General features: G+C 52.0%; 1 protein-coding gene across 1 annotated transcript; it reads right to left on the reverse strand.

The window, feature by feature from the left end:
• Window positions 1-21,394: 21,394 nt before the first annotated feature.
• On the reverse strand, window positions 21,395-24,690 carry MAFB (MAF bZIP transcription factor B). The gene has a single exon (XM_070381732.1). The coding sequence runs from the start codon at window positions 24,296-24,298 to the stop codon at window positions 23,327-23,329; it is 972 nt and encodes a 323-aa protein (XP_070237833.1). The 5' UTR covers window positions 24,299-24,690; the 3' UTR covers window positions 21,395-23,326.
• Window positions 24,691-26,595: the final 1,905 nt, after the last annotated feature.

A 26,595-nucleotide genomic window follows, 5' to 3' on the forward strand; every position in this document is an offset into this window, starting at 1 on the left:
TAAAAATTCCGCATGCTGCAATAAAGATCAAAGATTCCATGTGCTGCAACTAAGACCACTGTGCTGCAAATGGATAAATAATAAATAAAATAAATATATATATAAAAAAAATAACTAAGTCCAAAGTGGCTGGGAACAGGAAGAGGGTGTCTGCTGGAGTGAGCAGAGATGGAGCCACACCCTTCTCCTCTCATCCCCCACCCCATTCCCAGCCCCACCATCCAGGGTCCTGTCACTCACACCCTCCTCCTCCTCGCCACCCCAGCCCCAATCCCACCTCACCACCACCACTCTTTCCCATCCCCCAAACCCCCTCCCCCCATTCCCACCCTCCTCCAGGTCTCCAATCCCATCCCAGAAAGCCACAGTAATAACAGCCTCCGAACCAGCCCGACAGGTTCCCGGGGACCCAGCCCTGCCCAGGAGACAGGTAAGGAGGTGGAGCTGAGAACCCCAGCTGCTGGCTGCCTGAAAACACCAATTATCTCTGCAGTCCCTTGACAGCCCCTTGTGGGGGTTGTGAGGAGGTAGGGGGCAGGGGAGGATGCCCTGGTCTCCAGGAGACTGTAGTTCCAGACCCCTGAAGTCCAGGACCACTCCCACCACGGATGCAGCCTCTTCTGAGAGCTGACAGGTCTGAAGAATTCTGCCAAGCCAGACACACTGACTCATGTTTAATTACACAAGGAACCCATCATCTGGTTGAAACAAGTGAAGTTTCACAAAAGGAGACATGAAATTCTGGGTGGGAGGGGGAAATTAGCAACTTTTTTTTTCTCTTATGAACATATTGTTCGAAGCTTTGATAGGAACTGTCCACGAGAATCTCTTTGGGATCCAGGATTTCTGAACTCAGCTTTCTCCACTGGGCCCTCTCAGGCCCACCCCTTGGGCCAGTGAGGCTGGAGAACTTTGTGAAGTTCTTGTGTGATTTTATGTGAGGATGTGAGGAAACGTAGGTGTCTGCATGTGTGTGAGCAGATAAACATGACTCAAGTGTGTGTGTGTGTGTGTGTGTGTGTGTGTATGTGTATTAGTCGCTCAGTTGTGTCCAACTCTTTGCAATCCCATAGACTGTAGCTCATCCGGCTCTTCTGTCCAGAGGATTCTCCAGGCAAGAACACTGGAGTGGGTGGCCAGTCCCTTCTCCAGGGTATCTTCCCAACCCAGGGACTGAACTCAGGTCTCCCACATTACAGGCAGGGTTCAAATCCCAGTTCCACCTCTTAGCTGAGTGACCCTTGGGAGAATTATTTAAACTCTCTGAATCTTGATTCCCTATCTGTAAAATGGACTAAGTTACCTGACTCCTGTGGGGAGTCGTGGGAACTGAAGGAATTCATAAGCATAAGCACTTAGCCATGGCTGGCTGATGCTCGTGTTTGCTACTACCATCAGTATCAGTATTCACAGCATTACTATTACTATTACTATTCTGATTACAGAGCACCGTACCTGGAGTCATAAGCCACACTCATGCAGAGCAGTACTGACTGTGTGTCATTGACTGTGTGTGTGAAACAACCAAGGAAAGGCCCTGTGGATGAATAAGTGGATTTTCCCGGGGAAACGGTGGTTCAATAGTAGTTTTAGTTACAACTATAGGTTGGAAGTTTGACCCAGTTGCACTGGGCTAAAATCAAGGTGTCTGCAGAAGGCTCTGGGAGACAATTGGGAGGCTGCCTACACTCTTTGGTTCACAGCCCCTGCCTCCTCCTTCTAAGCCAGCAATATTGTGCCTCTTTAGCCCTTCTTCCCACCACATCTCCCCCTGCACGTAGAAGGGAAAGGCTCCCCACCTTTTGGCTTCCCCGGTGGTACAGTGGTAAAGAATAAACCTGCCGATGCAGGCTGAGATCCCTGGGTTGAGAAGATCCCCTGGAGGAGGGAATGGCAACCCACTCCAGTATTCTTGCCTGGGAAATCCCATGGACAGAAGAGACTAACGGGCTACAGTCCATGGTCGCAAAGAGACAGACACAGCTGAGCACCACCACCACAAGATAACTGTTGCCCCATCCAAAGAATTCGGGGTAACCTCTACATCCCAAGTCACTAACTCTAATCGTAAAGGCAAAGTCCTTTTTGTCACAGTAAGATAGCACGTTCACAGGTTCCCAGAATTAGGACAGAGACATCCTTGGGAGGCCATTATTCTGCCTCCACAAACGAAAAAGACCCTCCTGGTTCTGAATCTGTGGGAGTAGAATCCATCAATAAGCATCTCTCTTCAGCATCTGTCCTGGAGCTCGGGATACTGGAAGAGGCTGGAGGTAGCCAGACAGGCAGTGGACAAGCAAGTCTCCAAGTTCAAGAGCACTCCAGCTTACATTTCGGGCCAGGCTTGGGTAGCTCCTCCCAGCTCTGAAAGGGGCAGAGAGGTGCGGATCAGACTCTTCCACTGACCTGCTGTGTGTCTGTGGAGACATCACTTCCTTGTTGAGCCTCGACGTTTCCTAAACCGGTGGATGACAACTCATTCTGAGGACCACACTCGAAGACCCTGAAATTCTTATGACACTGTTGATATCCAGTAAGGGCTCAACTCATGTTTCAATACACCCATTCCACATGCTTGAGACAGGAAGTTCAGTTCACATTTACAAAAGCAGTTAGAGTGTGTGGCAGGGTGTGTATGTGTGTGTGTGTACGAGAGCAAGTGTGTGAATATATGGGCATGAAGGTGGGAATCAGTGGGTAAGAGAATGCCTCCCTGCACAAAAGTCTAAGCCCCGTGCTCTTTCCCACAGGCCAGACACCTCTCACCCAAGTTCCTCTGAAGGCCAAAGCCATTGCATCCACAGACCCCACAGTTCTGGGAGCCTGACCACAATGAGCTTTCCCAAGAAAGACATTTCTCTGAAGTCTCCTTTTTGACACATTCTGTTCCAAAGACTGTTGTCGGCCGCTTTATTGTACAGAGCAGTGTTTCAAGCTGCAAATCTTTGGAATACCGTGCAAAAGATTTTTGCACGGTGTTTAAAAGTGTGGGGTCAGACTCTAGACAGACAAGATGTCCAAAACATGTTGTTAAGCAAAAGAAAAGTTTCATAACACTGGGCATAGGTTGGACCCATTTTTGTTTGAAAACAAAGTGTCCCTCTTGCCAAGTTTCAGAAACACAATTGCTCTCAAGGCACAAGATGGGAAGTGGGGGAGGGAAGACTCTAGGGAGAAGTCAGGCTTATGTCATCCTCCTCATAAAAAGATTCAAATTCCAGCTTGCAAAGTGGGCAGTCAGACTTTGGCCTCTGGGGCCTTCGAGTGGAGGTGGGGGGCGGGGAGGGTGTATATCGTATGCTCAGTTGTTCAGTCACGGACGACTCTTTGTGATCCCCGTGCACTGTAGCCCACCAGGCTCCTCTGTCCATGGGGTTTTCCAGGCAAAAATACTAGAACAGGCTGCCATTTCCTCCTCCAGAGGATCATCCCAACCCAGGGATCGAACCCATGTCTCTTGCATCTCCTGCACTGACAGGCAGATTTACCACTGCACCACCTGGAAATGACGTGGCAGGGGGTGTACAAATTCTCGATGGCTTTGTAGTGAGACAGAAAATTTTCTTGCCTTTTCTTTTTTCTGTTTACATTGTACCTTTCTTCAATTTTTAAAAAGCAAGTTTTAAATATGTATCCCAAAAGTCTTAGTATAGTTTTAAGCTTAAAAATTAAGATTTCCCTAATTATAAAACATAGAGGCCAAAAAGTCAATATGTAATCAAATATGTGTGCAAAAAAGGCACCCCCAGGGGGACTTCCCTGGTGGTCCAGTGGTTAAAAGACTTCACCTTCCAAGGCGGAGGGTTTCGGGTTTGATCCCTGGTTGGGGAGCTAAGATCTCACATGTCTAGAAGCCAAAAAAGCAACACATAAAGCAAGAAAGGAAAGCAATATTGTGACAGATTCTGTAAAGGCTTTAAAAAATGGTCCATGTCAAAAAATAATCTTAAAAAATGGCCCCCCCAGCAAAATCAGCAATGTCTGTTCCATAGATTCTAGCACTGCTGGGCACATGTGATCACGACACTGACCAAGGTCTGCCTGGGATCCACACTGCCCCAGCCCCAGGGGTGAGTGAGCAGACCTGCTTGGATGGGCTTCAGAAAAGGTCAGCAGGGCCTCCAGCCAAGACACAGAATGTCCTGTGTGTGCGTGGAACTCACACACACACACACATTCATGCAGGGTTCTTCAGACCAGTCTCTCATGGGGTGTACTTTTCATTCTCCATGGGCACCCGTCTAAGAGATGACAGGTCGGACTTCCATGGTGGACTCTGCCCCTTGCCTGCTGAGTGGCCTTGGAAGTGCCATCTTTACTCTTTGACCTTTGATGTCTCCATCTGCCAAACAGAATAAAAGATGATACATGCGGAGTGCCTAATACGTGGTAGGAGTCTAATAAACCGGGTTTCTAAGGAAGAGAGGCTCACAGTCTGTCCCTCATCCCTGGGCTCCCGCCAGGTAGGAGTATGTCATCAGAAGTGGGCTCGCCGCCTGGAGAGAGCAGAGTCCACTGACCTGATAAGGCCAGCCTCACTCTGCCCCACACAGAGCGGCCTCTGTCCTCTGACAACCTATAACTGACTAGTTCTAGGACACGTGCTTCGTGATCCCATGGCCCCAAGGCTCAGGAGGTCCTCACTGCCTGCCTTGCGGAGGCTGGGGAGAAGCAAGATATTTCCATTTTGCAGATGGGAAAAATAAGGCTCCAAGCGGCTATGTAACTTTTATCTACACAATATCTGCTTTCCGTTCTTTCATTTGATGTTTAAATGAGATGCTCATGAGGACCAGGCACTGCGTGAGTTTCAGGGCAGGAGGAGGCAGCAGTAAATGAGACTGTCCATGTTGTCACGAAATCAGGACATGGGCATGTGACCTGTGTAACCACACAGGTGCTGGGCTTGCCTGTCACTCATTCATGTTCGACTCTTTGAGATCCTGTGGACTGTAGCCCACCAGGCTCCTCTGTCCATGGGATTCTCCAGGCAAGAATACTGGAGTGGGTTGCCATGCCCTCTTCCAGGGAATCTTCCCTGTGTCTCTTAAGTCTCCTGCACTGGCAGGACCCCACAGCTAAAAAAGGCCATGCTGGCTTTAATGCTCCATTGCCATCTTAAACTTCTCAAAATTTTTAAACAAGAGGCACTTTATCTTCATTTTGCCCTGGACCCTGAAAATTATGAAACTGATGGAATTAAGAGGGTCATGAACCCAAAAAACAGTTCCCAGTAGATGGATGTCTGGAGAAAGGAATCTGGGCAAACCTTGGAGAGGCGGGGGCCAGTGATAATGGTAGGAGTGCCTGATCCAGTCGAGAGCTTTAGTGCTGCCTTCCTAAGGGACTAATGCTGAGACCTGAAGAATGAGTAGAAACTGACCTGGTAAAAAGGTGGAAAAACGAGATGAAAATGCAGCTTAAGTGTAAATTGGAGATAGTGATCCTGACTCTGCAGGAACAACTGTTACAATGAATTTATCCATTCATTTAGTCAATATATTTCAAGCACCTACTCTAGTAAACACTGTCCTGTGTATGGACCAATATATTCCTATGACCCATGTGTCCTCACTAGGAGATGGATGTTAAAACAACTTATTACACAGGCAAGTATTTCATCCATCCTGAGGTCCCAAGGGTAGTGGGTGGACCTTGGGAGGAGTTAGCCCATGGCAGGAAGAGGTCAGGAGAGCAATAAAAAGCTTAATTAAAGGGAAACAGCCTTCAGAGAGAGGGAGGCAGCGAGGGAGGAAGCCTAGCCTTACTGACTAGCAATTGTGGGCCTGGTATTTCCATCACATAAGTCAGTCCACGTTCAGAGCCCTTGAAGGCAAGTGCCCCATGTTACAGTAGGAAACCAAGTCTCAGACAGGCTAAGTCACCACCCAAGTTCACACATGAAGTTAGGACCAAGATACAGACTCCCAGAGCAAACTCTGTTACCTCTACTCATCTCTCCCTGACCAAAAATCTATCCTGGCTCATCCAGCTTTTGTGTCCTACCTCCTATATCTCACTGATTTTGTAGTAGCTGGGTTCACTCTATTAGATTCGGCTTTATGATGCCATCCTAAACATCTAAGGCTTACTCTATAGGCCTGCTCCATCCTTCCCTCTCTGCAGAGAGCCTTTCTCTGGTTCCTTAGGCACAAGGACCAGCTGAAGCTCCCCAACTCTCCATCCTCCCCTTTCCAGCTCCCACCACACTCTAACTAGCACCCCAGAATCCAAACTCTAATTTCCTGGGAACCTGATGCTTCCTGGCCCAGCTCTGGTTTGAGTGTCCACTCTTAATTCCAGCAGCTGTGTACCCAGGCTCCCTGGCACAGCAGTGATATGGCAGCAGGATTCCATCACCACAGGGTGATCCTCTGACTCCTTATCCTGGGGTTCTAGCTCCTTAGGGCCCGTGTGCAGACCTCAGTTCAAACCCTAGCTCAGCCACTTGGCAGGAGGACTTGGGCAGATTCCCCAGTCTCTTCAGGAGCCGCCACGGGAGCACAGACTCACAACCACTCAGAGTGACTGTAGGATGACCTGGGAATCAGAGAGGTTGGGGTGCAGAAGTGCTGAGTACAGAGAGTAAATGAAGGGATTCATGGCTGAAAATCAGCAGGCAGTCATTCATTTATCCACACGTCACTCCCAAGAGCTGGGCGGTGGCCCCTGTACCTGCTCTTGATCCTCTTGGTTCCCAGGGACACCAGGAAGGGCACAGCAAGCAGCCTCTGACCTCTGGATCTGCAACCTGTGTCCACTCAGTAGAGGTGGTGAGCTCACATGCGCGTGCACACACACACACACACACGCACGCACGTACACACACACACAGCACATGCGCAGACTCTGCAGAGGGGATGGGCCTCAACAGATCCTTGGCTCAGACCCCACCCATCCTTGTCCTCTACCCCCAGGGGGACCCACACTGGCCCTGCTTCCAGAAATCCCTGTTGGGAAGTAGGTGTGAGCTCCTTTGTCCTCTTCAAGTTTCTGGCCATCTCCTGTTCCCTGAAAGATCCCCCTCCCCAAGACTGGGAGGGGGCTGGAGGGAAAGGCTCGAGAGAGGGCCCATATATGTTGGTGAGAACCTGCCCGGGGCAGGTCGCTCCACTTACTGCTTTGTGTGCATTTTCTCATTCACTCCTCATCTCTCCTCTCCTGCCCCGCCAGATTAATATGATTATAGCCATGTTGCAAATGAGGGGCGTGAGGCTCAGAAAGATTACCTGGCCTCTCCTGGGCCACCCAGGTGGGGAAGCCAGAGTTTTCAGGCCAGAACTGGCAGTCTGCAGAAAGCGTAGGGTCTCGCCAGCGTGGCAGGCTGAGGATCCCAGCCCCATCCCAGGGAGAAAGAACCCCCTGACTGGGTTGAAGGAAGAAGGCTAGCCCCTGCTCCCCTGAGGGCTTTCCAAGGAGGCAAGTGCGGACAAAGTCAGCTGTTCGGGGCCCCTGGAAGGCTGGGCTAGCCAGGCTCTTGCACCCCTCCTGGCTGGGGAGGAGCAAGGCGTCATTATTAGGAGGCCAACTAGGGTGTGGAGAGGGAGCTCCTCCCCCACCATCCAGAGTGCCTTGCGAGGCACAGGCTGGAGCTGACAACATGCTGTGGGTAGAGGGACCAAGGGAGGGGGCAGAGGGGTAAGGCTCGAGCTCCGGCCCACGTGGATGATGCCTGGAGATTCCATCAGGCCTTGTCTACAATCTGAAGGTGGGCCATTTGCCTTAAGGGCTCCCCTCACCAACAGACTTTCCTCTAGAAGAGTAAGTGGGTACCAATAACTGCGGACAAGGTAATGATCGCCTTAGTGAAGATGGAGATGAAGGTGGTGGTGGTCACCACCGTGATCATGAAACTGACACCAGTAACAGCTAACACACCAGCACCAAGGATCCACCAGGCTCTGACTATTCTAAGCACCTTATGACACAGCAAGCCTGTGAGACAGGTACAATATTATCACCCTCATTTTACAGAGGAGGAAACTAAGACAGGGAGCAGTTGAGTAACTTGTCCAAAACCACACAGGGAGGACGTGTTAGAACCGGCATTTTGGTTTTGGAGTCTACACTCCGGCCTTCAATATTACCCACGTTATATGTAAATATAATACCATGAAAATAGGGATCACTCTTTACTGAGCAGCTACGATGCATGAAGGATTGTCTTAAGCACTTTACGTGCACACCCGATTACATTCTCATGAGACCTTTAACTCCTCAACGTTATTGTAGTTCCCTTCAGATGATACAAAATCTGAAAGCTAGCAGGGGAAGTAACCTCTCTGATAGTAAAGGGCCGGCAAAGGCAGAGGTGACCATCAACCCCAGGCAGCCTGACTCTGAGGCCCCCATCTCAGCCACAAAGGTATACTGTTTTCTGTGGTTTTGTACACACGTGTACATACACCCTTCCAGGGTGTGCCCACACACACATGTGTACTGGGACGCGCTCACCCAACACAGACTTGCATAAAGCATGGCCATCAAAAGCTGGCTGCGTTGTCACCCAGTGAGGGACCCAAACCCTCAGCCCAAAGACTCAAGACATTCGCTTCAAAAAGCTGTTCCCAAGGCAGGAGGCAAGCGTGCATTGCGACCATGCCAGAAAAATGCTGGCGAGTCATGTGAGTCCCGGCTCCCTGGGTTTGGAGCATCTGGGAGAAGCTGGTGGGGGTGAGACTGTTTGCACTTAGGCCTGAAACTCCAGCTTCTTTCCCACAGTAAGTTCACAGTTGTAAATCCCACTTCCCCGGAGCTCCTGCTGGGGTTTGTGCACTCCCTTCCAGGCCTTCTCTGCCAGTCAATTTCCTTGCAAATTGAGCCTCATTCTAGTCAGGGGATGGGACCGGTTAGACCTGCTTGACAGTCTCCCAGCTGCAATGTGGGAGTCTGGACTTGTGGCTGAACCTAACCCTTCTGGGTGACTTCTAGGAGCATTTCCTGAGCTCCTGTCTCAAGCCGGGCCCTTTCAGAAAGACACTGCTGGGGAGAGATGGCTCAGATCCAGCCCTCTCTCCAGGACTTATATTGTGCAGAGAGATCCCCTCCCCTCCCACTGGCCCAACCACACTCCCCAGAAACCACAGCAGGCACCATTCACTGCCCCTACCACACACCAGACATCACTGACAAATCCTCCTGAGTGGAAACAAGTGGGTAAGATGCTCCCCATTTTGCCAGGAGGCCACTGAGGCTCAGAGAGGCGAAGTGACTTACCTAAGTCCCCACAGCCAGCAAGAGGAGGTCTACCTGACTCTACAAGCTGAATTCCTTCTAGGTCCCCACTCCAGCTTCAGTAAAGATGTCAGAAAAAATCCCAGCATTGTCTCTGACTAACTGTGCATCTTTGAACAAGTGGCTTAACCTCTGTATGGCTCAGGAGCAATTGAAAAAGGAGGTGATCTACAGAGGGGTGGGCTGTGAGTGACAGAGAACTTCATAGGGAATCACACACCTCCAAGGTGTGGAGGCTGGAGGACCCAGGGCCAGTTCTGGGGTCCTCCTCTGGGGTCAGTCTGGCCTAGCACAGGATGCTAAGCAAAGAGTGGAGTAGCAAGCGCTCCCAGTGCTGGGCCCTGAAGGCCAAGCTAAAGAATTTGGAATTTGCCCACCGATGGCAAAGGGGAGCCACCGATGGTTTCTGAGTGGGTCTACTTGCCAACATTTCAGAAAAATTAATTTAAAAGCAGTGACACATACACACCACTGTATATAAAATAGATAACTAATAAGGACCTACTGTATAGCACAGGGAACTCAAAACTCTGTAATGACCTATATGGGAATAGAATCTAAAAGAGAATGGGTATACGTACATGGATAACAGGACTTCCCTGGTAGCTTAGCTGGTAAATAATCTGCCTGCAATGCAGGAGACTCTCATTCAATTCCTGGGTCAGGAAGTTCCCCTGGAGAAGGGATAGTCTTCCCACTCTAGTCTTCTTGAGCTTCCCCAGTGGCTCAGATGGTAAAAAAGAAACCACCCTCAATGCGAGAGACCTGGGTTCAATCCCTGGGTCAAGAAGATAATAGCAGCCCACTCCAGTATTCTTACCTGGAGAATCCCATGGACAGAGGAGCCTGGTGGGCTACAGTCTATGGGGTCAGACACAACTTAGCGACTAAACCATCACCACCACTCACTCACCACTGCTAGAGAAAACCCACAAGCAGCAACAAAGACCTTGCACTGTCAAATAAATAAACGATTTAATTTTTAAATAAATAAAGGCAATTTTCCTCATCATTCATGGGGGAAAATATTTTTGTGACTACGGATGGCTGACGAATGTTAACTAGACTTAACATTGATGGTTTCACAATATACACAAAGGTCAAACCAAATGTCAAATCATCATGCTGTACGCCTGAAAGTAATACAAAGTTAGATGTCAATTATATCTCAAAAAAAATTTTTTTAAAGCAATGTCCCCAGTGGAGCAACAAAGGGCTCAAGAGAGGAAGCAGGGTGATCTGGGGTCAGGGGCACTCTCAAGAGTCAAGTCTCCATTGGATAAAATCCCAAAAGCGCTTCTCCATCAGTCCCCAATTCTACCTCACTTATCATCCAAAGCCCAACCTCAGAAGAGTAGAAGAGCTGAGAACAAAGGCTCTGGATTTGGACTGCCTGGCTTTGAATCCCAGCATGGCCACTTTCTCGCTGTGCATCCTTGAGCAAGTTGATTAACCTCTCTGTGATTCCATTTCCTCACCCAGAAAATGGAGACATACTCTTCCCCTGTTTCATAAGTTTGCCATGAGGGTTGCATGAGTGAATGGTTGTAAAATATTTAACAGTGCCAGGAGCATGGATGGTGTCTGTCAAATAAGGATCTTCAAGGCCAAGGCCCCTGATCCATCAAAGATCAAAGCAGGATGACTCTGACCGGATGTGTTCCTGGTGATCCCATTCTGGGTCCTAATAATCACCAATCCCTTTGCTACCTGCAAGCCATCCTTCTAATAATACGCCCTGGAAGAGTCCCAAGAACCAACTCTAGACCCACAGGTTATGGAATGAATCTATCACCTATGAACAGTTTCACAAGTTTCAACCTCATGCTTCTGTTTTTCGAAAGCAGGACTCCTGGTCTTCTGGTCACTCTTCTCTGTCACGCAGACAGAGAGAGGAAAGTGGGCCACCCCAGAGAACACAAGAGAGTTATTCTTTTTAGAGATCTCAAGCAAAAGAAAGGTCAAGATACATCATGCCTATAATCCAGTCGATGGATAACTTTTCCTACTATGTAAAAATATAAAACCCAGAGAAAGGTCACTCTCTGTTGACCTTGAAGGAGACAGAAGCTGGATGGGCCAACAGGCAGGTAAATATGGATTCCTTTTAGAGGTCATCTGAATGCCAGGACAGACTCTTCTCAGGGGACTTTCCACTTCACTTCTAACCTCTGACCTTCCCCAAATTGCCTCAGAATCTGGGCTCAGCATCTTGGACTGCCAAAGCCACAGTCAAGATGGAACTGAAATCCAGAAACTTGCTCTCTTCTGGAACAAAGACAAACCAATGACTTGTTGATGTTGCCAATAAGACAGTGACATGATCAGAGGTGAGTTTTTGAAAGAGGGCTCTAGTAGTCTTGGAGGGGTAGGGTGGGAGCTGAAAGGGGAATTTATTTGAAGACTCTAGGAACTGACCAAAAAAGAAGCAAGGACATTCCAGGCTACAGTGTGGTATGGAAGAAGCCAGAAGGATGCCTCTGAGAGGACATATAAATGCAGATTTGCCCCCCAAGAAATCAGCTTATTTCTCAAGAACTGAACCAACAAGGACTTGATGGAGTTCCCTTGGCTGCGTGGTATTAATGGGCACCCTGAGACACTTTCTGTCCCAGCTCTGCTTGGAAACAAGAGGCCCCCGACTCTGTTTACCCAGCTGTGAGATGGGCTGAATGGCTATTCCCTTCCAGTGTGAGGCAGAGAGCCAAACATCCTATAAAGAATGCAAAGTGGTAGGGAGCAGGGGCGGGAGGGCGGAGAGGCTGCTCACAGATGCTTGTAGATTTCCCAGCCCAGAAGAAATGTCCTCCAGTAACTGCGGCAGCCTCATCTCTGGTCTGCTTTTAGAGAGCTTCTTCCTGCATCAATGAAACAGAAAGCAGGGGCTTGGGGAAGGTTGGTTTTGACTGGAGGACACTGCATGCAATCCTTTCTGGATGTTTACCAAGTATGTTTACCAAGCAGCCTGCTCTCCAAAACCTAGCAATTGCTTAAAACAAGAGAGCTGTTGATTTGTGGCGTGTTTTCTTTTTTTTTTTTTTTTAAGTCATCACAAATGTTGGATCTAGAGACATTATTTCTTTTTAAAAATAACTTGTCAAGGGGACAAAATATTTAGGAGGCTTTCTTCTCAGCTCAGAAAGCAACGGGGAGGAAGAGCCTGGGTTTTTTTTCGTTAGTTTTTTTTTTGTTTGTTTTCTGCATGAGATTAGAGTGAGGGACAGGATAAACTGGGGGAGGAAGGGCAGTCAGAAAGGGGTGGGAGACTAGCTACCTCGCTTCCCTCAGCATTGAACAAGAGCCTTCTCTGATCCCCCACCCCACCTTTTTCTCTTCGAAGACCCACCAAGCACGTAGGGGGAAGCAAGGAGATCAAGCTCTGCTCTGGCTCCCTCCCCAACTCCTCCTCCTCCTCTGCTGTCCCACTCTGGGGCTCCCCCATCTGCCTCTCCCATCAGAGGTCAGACTTTCTCCTGAGAAACACCAAAATGTGTTCCAAAGGGCACCAGTGATATACACAAGAATTTGGAGCATGATATACAAACAACCTTTAAAAAACATTTTCAGTAGTATGTATTTTAATGAGTATCAAAAAACTAAATACAAGATAGATATTTGATAGATGGATAGACAATTGATAGATGAATAGATACATATATTGGATGAATAGATAGATGCTTAATGAATGAATAGATAAATAGATTAGATGGATAGATAGATTAGGTAGGTGGATAGATAATTGATAGATGATAAATAATAAACAGAATAAATGGAAAGATAGGTCATTGATAGATGATTAACAGGTTAATAGATACATAGATTGGATGGATTTATAGATACTGATAAATGAATAGATATATAGATTGGATGGATGAGTAAATAGACAGATTTGTTGTTGTTCAGTTGCTAAGTCATGTCTGACTCTTTGCGACCCCATGGACTACAGCATGCCAGGCTTCCTTGTCCTTCACTCATGTCCATGGACCTGGTGATGCCACCCAACTATCATCAGATGCATGCCAAGTTACTTCAGTTGTGTCTGATTCTTTGAGACCCTATGGACCCATCAGGCTCCTCTGCCAACGGGCTTTTTCAGGCAAGAATACTAGAGTGGGTTGCCATGCCCTCCTCCAGGGGATCGTCCCAACCCAGGGATCAAACCTGTGTCTCTAACATATCCTGGATTGGCAGGTGGGTCCTTTACCACTAGTGTCACCTGGGATGCCCCAGATACAGATACATAATTGACAGATAGGTGTAGATAGATGACTGATGAAAGGATACATAAATTGAATAATGGAAAGATAGATAATAGATAGATAGGTAGGTAGATAGATGGAGATAAATATACATGGGACCTCAAACTTTTTCACAGCTGCTATACCCTTTCCTCTTTAAACACATTTTACTCAACACACATTCATTCAACCCATTATTGGGTAATTGAGGTGCTACAGTGCCAGGTACCACTCATGGTGCTAAGGAACATCAGTGAACAAAACAGCCATCAGGCGGTGACCTCAAGGAGTTTACTTGCTGGCAGGAAGATGCAGAAAATGAGCAATAAATAAAGAGTTAATCCAGAGTCCTAAGATTATTAGTTCTATGGAGAGAAAGAAAAAAAAAGAAAAAGAAATGGTAAAGCAGAATAAGGCAGGTCAGGACTTTTCAGGGAGGCAGTAGAGAGCAAGTTATTAGATCAAGTAGAGAGGTTAGGATAGGCCTGATCAAGGAGGTGAAATTGGAGCAAGGACTTGAAGAAGAGGGAGTTTGCCACAGTTATGTCTGGGGGAAGAGTGTTTCAGGCAGAGGAAACAGCTCAAGCCAAAGCCCTAAGCTAGTAGGGTAACTAGCAGGTTTCAGAAACATGAGACAGTTAGTGTGGCAGGACAGTGAGCAAGGTGAGAAAACAGAAGAAAAACTTAGCAGGGAGACAGAGATCCTGATCACTTATTTTAAAATTAAGACTAAAAGAGATTTAGACCTGGAATGTTCTTCCCATATCTATTTGACTTGGATAACTCCTATTCATGCTTCAGATCTTCACTCAAATATCACTTCCTCCAGGAAGCACTTCCTGACCACTCTTTGCCAGTCTGTGTCAGCTTCTTTGTTATACATAGGCTTTCAGAGGGCTAGGCTTTGTTCCTCCATAGCAGTTATCTCTTTTTTAAATTATATCCTGGATAGTTAAGCATCTAACTGCATCTGTCTCTCTCCTTATTGTCCTTTAGTTGCTAAGTCGTGTCTGACTCTTTTGTGACCCCATGGACTGTAGCCCACCAGACTCCTCTGTCCATGGAATTTCCTAGGCAAGAATACTGGAGAGGGTTGCCATTTCCTCCTTCTGTGGATCTTCCCCACCCAGGGATCTCCTGTATTGGCAAGCGGATTCTTTACCACTGAGGCACCTGGGAAGCCCTTTTGCTCTCCTACTAGACTGTAAACCTCACGAAGATTTGTTTGCAGGGATTATTTCTGGCCTTGCCCATTGTTGTGTGGTCTGGCAGAGGGAAGACACAGTGCCTAGTCCAGTGCCTGGCATAGAGAAGGCACACAACAAATATTTGCTCAATAGTTGAATGAAAGCTTTGAGGTGGCAGGACTGGAGGCAGAATACTCACTGAACACAGGGTTAAGGCAGTATAGCTCAGTGCAATGCAGCAGGTTCCTGGGGCCCAAAATGTAGCCAACCCCAGAAGCTGGAGTCCCTGCTGAGTGAACCTGGGTCAGCCCAGGACCTCCAGCCCTCTTTAGCACCCACCAGCTCTCCAAGGCCCTCTAGGATCACTTCTGTCTTCAATGGAGAATCTTAGGCTCAGATATTCACACACAGCCTCCCTGCACTTGCAGTAGCAGCAGTGTTCAAATGCTTCTTTTCGCTGCTCACAGAAGAATCCTCGGAGTGTTGGGACCGACCTTGGCACATCGGCTGGGATGCCTGGGGAGGCGGGGAGAGGCCCGTGTGCTCCAGCACGTATATGGCCGCCCTCATGGAGCAGGTCCAGGAGCACACAGCCCTGGATCTGACAGGTACCACGCAGCAGCTGCTTGATTTACAGCGGCTTGGAGGGAGAGGTTTCGTCTCCTGCTTTGAGAGCTTGAGTGCTTCGTATAAATATTTATGGGAGTCTGGGCCTCCATTAACCCCACCAGAGCCACATTTCACTTGTGACGCGGTGCTCGTGTGTGAATGCATGTGAAGGCCACTGCTCAGTACCCAAAGTGTGCGTGTGTGGATGTGACCCACGCATATTTTGTGAGTGTATATACATATGCAATCAGTTGTGTTTCAATGCAAGTGTAAGTCTATACAGGCGTGTGGATAATGGTGCACATTCCATGCACACTGCCTAAGTGGGTATGTATGGGCATTTGGACAGGCACACACATGGGCATGGAGACATACCTGTGGGTCTGTGTGCAATGTACCTGCGTGTGCATACATGCAAGAGAATGTGTAGCAAATAATGCATTTGAATGTGTGTGCACCTATGTGCCTGCCTCAGTGTATGTAAGTGTGAATTACACACACGTTTCTGCAGGTGCCTGCATGAGACTGTAGGCACACCTCAGTGAGGGTCCAAAGCTCCCATATCATACTGGAAACAGCTTTGGTTCATCTATGAGTAATTCCATCAAAACTGCCTCACCTAGAGGCTGCTTCCTCTAGAAACACTTGCCCTGATCATTATGAAATAATTTTTGGAAAGTTGCATTGAGAACGGATAAAAGGTGAGAGCACTCTGACTAATTACAAAAAGCACCAGTGTCCCAAGCCTAACAATGCCCAAGTGGGCCTCCCCGCAACACACATAGACACACACACACCAAACACACAAGCACCATAACTTGCTGGCTCCTCCATGAAAGATTGAAATGGGCATCAGACCTGCAATGTCCCTCCCACCCTCTTGTGGCATTAGTCCTGCTGCATTTCCAAGGCCCCACTCCCCATCCCCTGTACCTGGGCAGGGAGCCCTGTGGCTGGAGAGCATTACGTATACCCCCAAGAAAGTGACTGCCCTCTACAAAGAGAATTAGATAGGAAAGTGTCCCGCACAAAGGCTATTTCCCACCAGTCCATACTTTTCCCTAAGCTCTACCCCCACTCCCCAGTGTTTCAGATAAGGCATAGTGGACTTATGGAGTTTGGTGGCAAAAAGACGAATTTTGGCATCAGATAGGTGGGGATTCAAGTCCTAGATCCTGCACTGGGTGACCCTGTGTAAGAGATGACTGCTCTGGGCCTATTTATCCATCCCTCACTGGTGTGGATATTAGCAGTCCACACTCAGAGAGTCAAGTGAAATGTCGTGATGGGATGTACCTCGTGAACTGGTCAGGCCTTACGTGTGCTACAATCGGCTTGCCCCTGGTCCCTGGAAAAGGACGAGTGTGCCAGGCTCAGATCCCCAGGACACAAAGGAGGGCAGATGCCAAGTCCTGCATCAGGAAGCCCTTTGCTGTCCCTGGACCAGACCAGGTCCATGCCCTCTCTGAGAAGAACAGAGATGCATGTAACCCCGGCAGTGTCAGAGCAGTGAACGAGACAGATCAGATGAAACTAGAGGACTTGCAAGTAACCTCAGGACAACCTCGGTTCCTGATTCCTGGTGGAGTCACAGGCCAGGCTCAATGTCCACCCACCCTCACCAGCTCCAAAATGGACACCGTCTAGCTTCCCACCCTTGTCTAATTACTGTAGGAAATACAAGCCCCAATAAAGGGCCCCAAGCTCCAAAAAACGAAAATACAACAATATAAATACTGACTCTGTGGACTTCAGCTCTCTCTTCTCCCGGCAACTGGCTTCTTCCAGAAAGTTGCAGGCCTCCTCCCCCTGCCCCTGTGGTGGCCCCTCCAGTCTAAAGGATATCATCCTTTATTTATTTATTTTTTTTGATACCAACAAAAAGGAATGTGTAATGAGTGGCTGCTATTTCACATGAAAGTAACTTCACAGACAAAGAATGCAGAGAGGCAGATAAAACTGAGTCTGCTTCAGAACAAATCCTTATTAATAATGTAGCTGCTTTTCCAAATTGGAGTGGCAACTTCTCTCGTGTATTTAATTCCCTCCAAGTGAGAACAGTTAGCTCTGATTTTCTTATCTAAGTGCATCTTTTAAGATAATACGTGGAGGACAAGGGAAAAGGGTACAAGATATTAAGAACACATGTAAGGCACAGAAATGCATGCAGTGCACGGTGAAGGTGTGCAGGGCGGAGAGAATGGGGGCTCCTCAGGTGAAACGCGTGCTCTCCAGGGTCTGGGCACCTTGCTCCCAGAGGCAGGAAGTGGAGAAAGGGTGAAATTCCAACAGCAGCAGCATCTGCCTTCCCCAACAGGAGGCTAGTCCTCTGAGTCTGTAAGTACCAGCTGCTTGCGAGAATGGGGTACACCCTGAACGCAGGACTCTCCCTTCACTGCAATCTGGCACATCTCCCCCAAGTATTGTGCTGGGCACAAACTCGGGAGCAGCTTTTCTACCCAGACTGAATTCTACCAGGAGAGCTGCCGCCTGCTGCAAAAAAAAAAACACTGTGATGGGTTTTGTTTTTTTTTTTTTTTTAACACGATGCACCATGTGAGGACTTTTATTTTGGTGGGGGGAGGAGGAGCAGCACAAACCTCTAATCCTCCCTTCCTTACATAACAAATCCAAACACTGCTATCTCAGGGCTGAGAGGCCAGGCCAGCGGACAGCCGGCTGTAGAGGGAAGGGTTACGCAAGATGCCAGTTCTGGGTTTTCCTTTCTGAAAACAGAAGGGCTCAGAAGCGGGTTTTGCATCTGAAAGCCTGCAAGGGAACTAGTCAAATCTCTCAATCCAGCTGTTTTCTCCGGAGCCCAGAGAGAAAGAATTGGAGGAATGGGCTTGAGTGGCTGAGGATTTTGCATGGTGTGGCAGAAGCCGCCTCTCTAGATCAAAAAAAAAAAAAAAAAAAAAAGCAAAATGACCATGCTGGGGGACCTGGTTTTGTTCTTGGCAGCTCCCACTGGGAGGCCCCCCTGGGTAGGGCACAGCCAGAGTGGGTGGGTGGGGGGCAGCTGGGCACCTCTGACAGGGAAGAGGGTTGTCCTGCCACAGAAATGCCCAGAGACCCTGGACTGACTGGAGGAAGCCTGGCTGTGCCGCAAAGAGGCGTCTGGGCTTAGGGTCCAGCCCCAGCTCTCCAGGGACCCCCTTTCACCACCACCAGCGGGCACCTCGCTCTAGATCCATCCCCAGCCGCCCGCCCAGCCGCTGGGAAAGATAGGGAGGGGAAGGGCCGGGTAGCGGGATCAGGCAGGCGGGAGCCAGAGCAGCTGGCCAGCGCTGCAGGCGCTGCGCGGAGGCTTCAGGGACGCCAGGCTCTGGCCTCCACTCCTCCCCGCACTTACCGGGCACCTCGGAGCCCGCTGCTATCGCTCTTCTCTGCCAGGCTGCGCCGGGATAAAGGGCAGAGGGGGAAAGAAAGAAAAGGAGGGGGGAGGGGAAACGGAGAAAGAAAGTTTTCTGAGATGGTAATTTCCGCAGGAAGGGGTGAGGAAAGGAACAGGGCAAAGAAAGTAAGGACGCAGGAGGCTGTCGGGGAGAGCCGGTGCGGGGAGGATCCCCGGAAGCCGCCGGGCGCCTTCCCCGATCGGCCTCTAGGAAGGTTGGCGGCGGCGGCCCGTCCAACCAGCACAGTCTCCCTCGAACCCGCTAGATTCGGGGGTCGCAAGAGGGGACCCGCGCGCCCTACGCGCCCGACCCGCCCGGGGCCTCCCCCAGCCCCGGGCGCGGGCTGCAGCGGAGCCACTGTCGCGAGGCCCGCGTGTCTGTCTCGGCGTCTGTCCCCAAGGGCAGGCGCCAGCTGTCTGCGTGGGACCCGTGCTGGCGTGGAGGACTGCCGGCGTGGGGAGGATTTTTTTTTTTTTCCTTCCCGGGCCTCGGAGGGTCGCGAGGAGCCCGCAGGCGGCGGGGAGTGGTGGGAACCGCAAGGAGCCTCCGGTCCGCAAAGCGCCGCCGGGGAGGGACGAGCCGAAGGACGTCGGGAACCGGTCGCTTTCCCCGAGCATCTGGGCGCTGGGTCTGCGTTGAGGCGGCGGGCCGGGACTTGCCTGCTGGACGAGCCCGCCCTGAAGGCTCCCGAGGTCCCGCGCTCCTCCCGCGCGCTGCCCGCTCTGCCCGGCTTTCGCCTGCTTGCGCCCGGGCTGGTAGGTGCTCCGAAGATGGGTGGCGCAGGGAGTTACAATGTCTGCGACGGCATCAGTGTGGATGCGAGATGAGGATGTCTGTGTATCTGTGCGTCAGTGTGTCACTAGGGCTGTGTCGTGGGACTGCCAGCTTCTCAGAGACGCACTTGGCCACTCTACACCGGCCTGAGCCACCGCGTTGTTCTGGAGGCACTGTGATGACATCGGTCGCTGGGTTGTGCCTGTGTCTGTGCTCTGGGGAAAGAAAACCGGTGCTTTGGAGTTTGCAACCCTCCCCAGCCTCCAAGGCTTTTCTGGCAGAGTCCAGGTGACTCTAGAGGTGGAGGGTGCCAGTCTGCTTGGGACCATTCCAAAGAGAGTCAAGTCAAGTCAAGTCTCCACCCCACGGAGTCCTGAGGATCCCGCCTGGTCCCACAGGGACGCCTTTCCTGGTTTCTTCCAGAACTCCACCTGCCAGACCTTTTTTTGCCCTAAAGGGACAAGTGGGTACGCTTGTCCAAGTGCGGCACACTCTTACTCTGTGGATGTGCACTTGTGCACGCAGTTACCCAACTAATCATAGCCCTTTGCTCCTTCTGCTGAGCGCACGCGGGCAGTCACCCCACTGCCAGACTTCCATTCTCCCCTCACCCAAAGCCTTCCCTGCCATGTACCTCTTTAGGTTGGTGAATGAACTGGGCCTTGGAATTTAACCCGAGCTAGGATCTTCGACTTCTCTCCTACTAAACAACACCACAGCACTGCTAAATGTAAATTACTGCTGGTATTTGCATCCTTACTGTAGGGATTCTTGCCCTTCTTATACCCTGGCTACCAATCCCAAGTCTCCAGGGACTGGGCCAAAATCTATTCCCTGGTAGTTTCACCCTCTCCTTGGCTCTTTCCAGCTCTAGTCCCTGGCTGGGGTTCTACTTTCTGGGATTCCTGCATCTCCCCATTCAAGTACTAAAGCTCCACCTTAGGATCCGAGACTAGAAGGCTGAGTCTTCCGAATTGCAGATGCTGTGTCTAAGGAGATCAGAAATCCCATGGAACCTGCTGTTGCCAAAGCAGCAAGAGAATTCTTCTGGAGGTAGTGGGAGGGCGGTGGTTACTACCCAGAATTATAGATGGGGTTCTAAGACGGCTGAGAGGGGCTTGGGACAACCTAGGCAGGTGACCTTGCCTTCTCTAAGAGTCTGGGTAAGGACAGGTTCTGGGACCACCTCCCAGTGAAGGACTTAGGGTCAGAGTCGCTGGCCTAGAATGATGCCCCAACCCCCTCCAACCCCTGGTTTAGGGAGTCATTGAAATCCTGTTTCAGTCCTTCTGGGGGCTGACCACTCCAGGCCCAAGTGGCAGCAAACAGGTTTGCAGGGACAGGCTTCCTGTCTGAAGGGTCTTCCACCCCAAGACCTCATACTAGATTCCACTTGCTTCCAAAGGCCCTGAGGGGAGAAGGGGCTGGGCCTCCACTTAGAGCAGGCATTCTAGGGCAAATCTGGTTGCCCCCAGCCGATGCACCAGGCTGGACATGGCAGGGCCAGCGAGCCTGATTGCCAGAAATACCCTGTTTCCCCATTAGGGTGACAACTCCCAGCTTCCTGGTTTTGGCCAACCTCAGAACCAGTAGGCTAGCAGGCCAATCCTGGTGCCCAAGCCTGAAAGCTCCGCCAAAGTGGCATGGGCCCCCTCTCTGCTCACGAACACCGGCTCCTGACCGGTGTCTATACCTAGGGTGAGAAGCAGAAAACACATTTAAGGCTCAGGTACACACACACTCACACACTCAACAGAGAGGTCTGCCCAGACTTGGGCTGTTTCTCCACCGGCCAAGGAAGGGGTGAGAGTGCCCCTCAAATTGGATCAACTCTTGAAGAGGCAAGAGAAGAAAAGTCAGGCGAACGCAGAATCCTCTAAATAAACACCATTTCCATGGTTTTAATAAGCAAAATAGGAAACCATTTTAATAACCAAAAAACAGAAACCAGTCTGAATAAAACTACAATAGACTAGGTTTTAATATTTTCATATCATAAGCAGGGTTTGAAATTGATCCCTTATTGTACATGAAATAAAAACAATTTCTGTTGTGGCAAATTTGATTTCAACACAGTTGAATCTGTAAAAACCGAAGCTCGTTTCCAATGCAGGACAAATATCCACAATATTTAAAACTGCAAGCACCATGCGGTTCATACAATCTTGTTATTACTGTTAATTTATCAACTAATACAAACTCAAAAATGCATCCGGCCAGCAGCGCCAGCAATTTCAAATGAGAACTAAAAAATACGCTTTCATTTTGGTATTTTTGTCAGTGCAACTTAAATCCTCTTACTGACCTGCAGGGGAGAAAAAAAGTAATAATAAAGAAAAACACCCAGATCTTCCCTATAACTACTATACAACTGAAGGGGTGGGGGAGGGGGTAACACCACCAATAACTCGCCCGCCATCTCCAAAGCAGGGAAAGAAAACACACGTAACATATAGATCTAAAGAACGCACTTGAAAGTTGCAAAATGTCTTGCCAGTGTTGGGGTTTCTGGTACTTTCTGAGTGTGGCAGTAGGTTCAACATAAGTTGGGCTGTCCGGGCTGGTGAAGCCGATAGCCCTAGGAGCTCTTTGGCCCCAGCAATGAGTGCCGGCCTGGAGGGTTTCGTGGGGACCCTGGGAGTGATTCTGGTTGCACTAAAAAGCAAACAAGACCTGCTTTCCCTCCTTTTCTTGTTAGGGGTGTCAATTGAGCCCTAAGACCAGCTGACAGGAAGGCACTCCTGTACCTCCCGAGTGTGAAACTCTGCACACACTGGTACTCAGCAACTGCCCTGCCCTGGCACTCAGGAACTGGGACCCCAGTCCTCCTTCTCCCATCAAAAACAAAATTGAAAACAAACTCGGAGGAAGAGAGGACCAAAGGGGGTGGGGGAGGGGGAGACAACATGCAACTTCCAAGGGTGCCCCAAGACAAAGTTGTTTTCTGATGCAAATACCCAGAACTTTTTTTTACTTACAAAAGAAAAAAAAATGCCATAATAATAAACCCAAACAAAGACACTCCACTTGCTGCCACGTCCTCTAAGCGGTTTGGCGGGGCGGGTATTTACAAGCCGACAGCCGATAGACTGCAACCGGACAGGCGGCCGCCCGCCGGAGTTTCCGAACTGCGATCCTTCTCACCCAAAGAAAACAAGGGGGTTATGATCCATGATCAACAACATGCTAAAGTTAAACAAGAAAAATGGTACAAAATAGAAATTATTACCATACATGTCCAGCATGCAGGATTAATATTTTTAATGCAGATTTTCGTATTTTTTTCTATATAATCGAGCAGGCAATAAAATTGATGAGATTTGCGCGCAGAACGTCCTAACTGAGGCCCGCGTCTCGGGGCTGAAAGCCAGTGTTCTCCGGACCCAGGACCGCCTCTGTCCTTCCTTCGCTCAGCCTCGCCTCGCGCCTGCCGGAACGGGCCGCCAGGGTCCCTTCTCCTTTCCTCTCCTCGCTGCTCTGTTGCTGGGCTGGATTACGCTCCGGACTGAGGCAGCTGCCCCGGCTTAACGCGCAAAAGTTCAGGAAGCCAGGAGTCTCCAGACGGCCTTGGCGACTCCTCGCGACTATGCCTTGCCGCCCTCCAGCCTGGAGAAAAGTTGCTCTGGGACTTCCCACCCCCTTGCCTCTCTCTGGCTCTGCTCGAGTCTAGGAGGCGGCGCTGGCGCGCGCCGCGCTCGATTTGGCCAAGGTCCCCTGCCTGCCCGCGCGCCCTCCCGTCGCCCGCGTCCCGCGCGCCCTTCCTCCCTCCAGTCGAACAGGTCAAGGCTGGGGCCGTGGCAGGGACAGGGTCCGGGGGAGTCCGGGGCTAGGGATACGGGACGGGGGAGTCCGGGCCGGGGCAAGGGCGGGGGCCGGGAGCGGCCACGACTCACAGAAAGAACTCGGGAGAGGAGGGGCTGTCGCTGGTGGAGCCCGCCTCCCTGAAGCCGGAGTTGGCGAGTTTCTCGCACTTGACCTTGTAGGCGTCTCTTTCGCGGGCCAGCCGGGACACCTCCTGCTTAAGCTGCTCCACCTGCTGAATGAGCTGCGTCTTCTCATTCTCCAGGTGGTGTTTCTGCTGGACGCGTTTATACCTGCACGACTGGGCGTAGCCCCGGTTCTTCAGGGTCCGCCGCTTCTGCTTCAGGCGGATCACCTCGTCCTTGGTGAAGCCCCGCAGGTGGCGGTTCAGCTCGCGCACGGACATGGACACGAGCTGGTCGTCGGAGAAGCGGTCCTCCACGCTGCCGCTACCACCAGCCGCCGTCGCAGCGGCCGCCGCGTGCGGGCCAGGCCCGGGGTGGCTAGTGGGCAGCTGCTGCGCGGGACTGGCCGCGCTGGACGGCGGCGGCGACGCTTGGTGGTGGTGGTGATGGTGCGGGTGCGCGTGCGGGCCCAGCTCTTCGTGAGCCACTCCGGGGCCGGGGTACGCGTGGTGCGGATGTGGGTGGTGGTGGTGATGGTGATGGTGCGCGCCGCGGAAGCCGTCGAAGCTCTGCAACGGCTGGGGCACTGGGTGCGAGCCTATGAGCGCCTCCACCGCGTCCTCGGGCGTCAGGTTGAGCGCCTCGGGGTTCATCTGCTGGTAGTTGCTCGCCATCCAGTACAGGTCCTCAAGGTGAGTCTTCTGTTCAGTGGGGCTGAAGCTGGGCGACGAGGGCACCGAGCTGCACGGCGTGCTGAGCGGTGTGGACGACACCGAGCCGGCTGGCTGCAGGCGCGTGCAGGGCCGGCCCGGGCGCTCCGCGCGCCCCAGCGGCTCCTTCTTTACGTCGAACTTGAGCAGGTCGAAGTCGTTGACGTACTCCATGGCCAGCGGGCTGGTGGGCAGCTCGGGCCCCATGCTCAGCTCCGCGGCCATCGCTGACGCGAGGCGCAGCCGCCGCCGCCGCCGCCGCCCGGGAAACTTTGCGGCCGGCCGGGACGCGCCGAGCCGGGAGCTGGGGTGAAGAGCGGTGAGCCCGGGAGGCGAGGAGCCGAGGGCGCAGCGGGCCGGGGCCGCCGGCCAAGCCTTTGTCTGGGGATGCGGCGGCGCGCCGGAGAATCCCGAGCCTGCCTGCGCCGCCCTAGAGCTCGGGGCTGTGGCCGCGCCGGGGCCGGGCAGGGCCGGGAGTGAGTGGAGAAGCGAGCGGGGCGCGCGGCCGGGCGGAGGGGAGGCGCCGGGCAAGCGCCCGCGGCTCGCTCTCTAGCTCTCTTGCTCTTGGGCTCTCTGGATCGCAGCCGCTCGCAGCCCGGCGGTGCAGCTGTGCGGGATCCGGCGCCGCTGCTGCCTTTTATCGCCTCCCTGATGTCACCGGGGCGCGGGGGCCCGGGCAGCCCGGCGCGCTGGCCAATGGCTGCACGGGCCCCGCGGCCGGGCGGCGCAGGGCGGGGCGCGCCTGACAGCTCCTCCGCCCCCCGAGTCAGCTGACTGGCGGCGCGAGCAGTCGGAGAGCCGCCGAGGCCTGGCGGAGGGCTGAAGCCGAGAGGGACCGCCGGCCCGGGCCCAGCCCCCACCCCACCCTCTCGGTGTCCCGGCCCCCGCCCGCTCGCCTTCGGTGCGCGCCCCCCTCCCTGCCCCAGGCCGGGCCGCCACCTCCACCCCTTCCTTCGCGCGCTGTCCTCCCTCTTTACCCTTGGTTCCCCCAACCCGTGTCCCCCAAGCCACAGAGGCTCAGAATGAGCGCCAGGACGACACCTCTCGAGTCCATTGTTCCCAAGCGTCCCCTGCTCGGTGGGAGATGCTCCGTGTGCCGAGCGGCCGCGTGTGTGCAGTGCGTGGCTGTGTTTCTGCAGGTCTGCGCATATTTGTGTGTTAGGGTGGCGGGGTTGGGACTCCAAGAGTTATGTTCAAATCCAACTCAGTCTCAGGGGACCCTCCTCGAGGCCAAGCGGGAGCCGTCCCCCTCCTGGCGGGCGCGGTGGCCGAATCCTGAGATCGGCCTCGGTTCCCCACACATCCCACCCACAAATGCACGAGATGAAGGGAGCAGGGGAAGAACTGGTCCAAAGGTTCCGAAGCTCTCTCCCCAGCCAAACGCGGAGAATCCACTGAGTTCTCCATGCTGGGCACTGAGGCCAGTGCAGGACGGTGCTCCGGGTGGCTCCCGGCTGCTGGGAAACCGGCCCTGTTTTTGTTTGAACGTTTTGTAACGATTAAGCAGATCCCGGCGTCAGCCGGAGAAGGAGAGGCTCAAACAGGCATAAAGTGCGACTCCAAGTGGCCACTGTGCGCAAAGACGCGCCGAATCGCGGGGCCCGCAGCGGGAAGGCTAGACTGACCACTCGGACCTAGCTGGGTCTTCCCAACCGGCCCAACCCAAGGCGGCCCGGAACGTAATCTGTGTGTGCACCGGAGCCCAAGACAGTTTCTTCTAGAGCCACACACAGGTCCTCAGTTCGGTCCTCGGACTCAGCCCCGAGTTCCGCGCTGATCTCCCCTCATGAAACTCGCGCTCCAGCTCCGGGGGTCAGGGGTCGGAGGAGCAGGGAGGGATGCCTGGAGGCGGCTCCTTGCACGGGAAGGTCCTAGGCCGAATTAGAAGGATGGCCGAAAGCGGAAACGCCACTGCGAGGGGCCCCAGGGTTGTCCGATGAGAAACCAACCCCGAGCGCAGACGGAGACCCCTAAGCGCACCACACTGAAGCATCCATACAGTGCCTGAGCGCTGCGCACCTTCTCTATCGGGTACAGGGTGGCCCGAAATATGAGCTCTGGAGACCCCGGCCCGGGCGCAGAAGCCGGATAAATCGCGAATTCGCTGTAACCGGAGACACGACCCGCCTCCGGCGTCGCCTTCTGCTCTTCGGCTTTGCGCGAGTGCAGCGAAAGACAGGAGAAGCGCGCACTGGGTGAGTGTGTCCTGGCCGCCGCCTATGCAGGATCCCCGTTCCCCCCACCCTACCCCGCCGCAAGACCGACGCCAGGATCGGGTGTGCACGCTCATGCGGCGACGGCCAGATGTGGTTTTTTAAGTGTGCGAAGGTAAAATATTTGCCTCCAGTCAATTTTGAAAACTCTGTTCTCTTGCGCCCCCGGTAAGACTGGAGTGAGGTGTGACCCTGGGCCGCCTATTTTTAATAAAATTAATATATTTGAACTAAGACTGGGACTGAAAGGTTTGGATCAGCAGCTGTAATGCTGGAAGAGCCAGTCTTCAGTCCTCTACGCGAAGCATG

Source organism: Bos mutus, chromosome 13 (genome assembly GCF_027580195.1).
Source record: "Bos mutus isolate GX-2022 chromosome 13, NWIPB_WYAK_1.1, whole genome shotgun sequence".
Lineage (NCBI taxonomy): Eukaryota > Metazoa > Chordata > Mammalia > Artiodactyla > Bovidae > Bos > Bos mutus.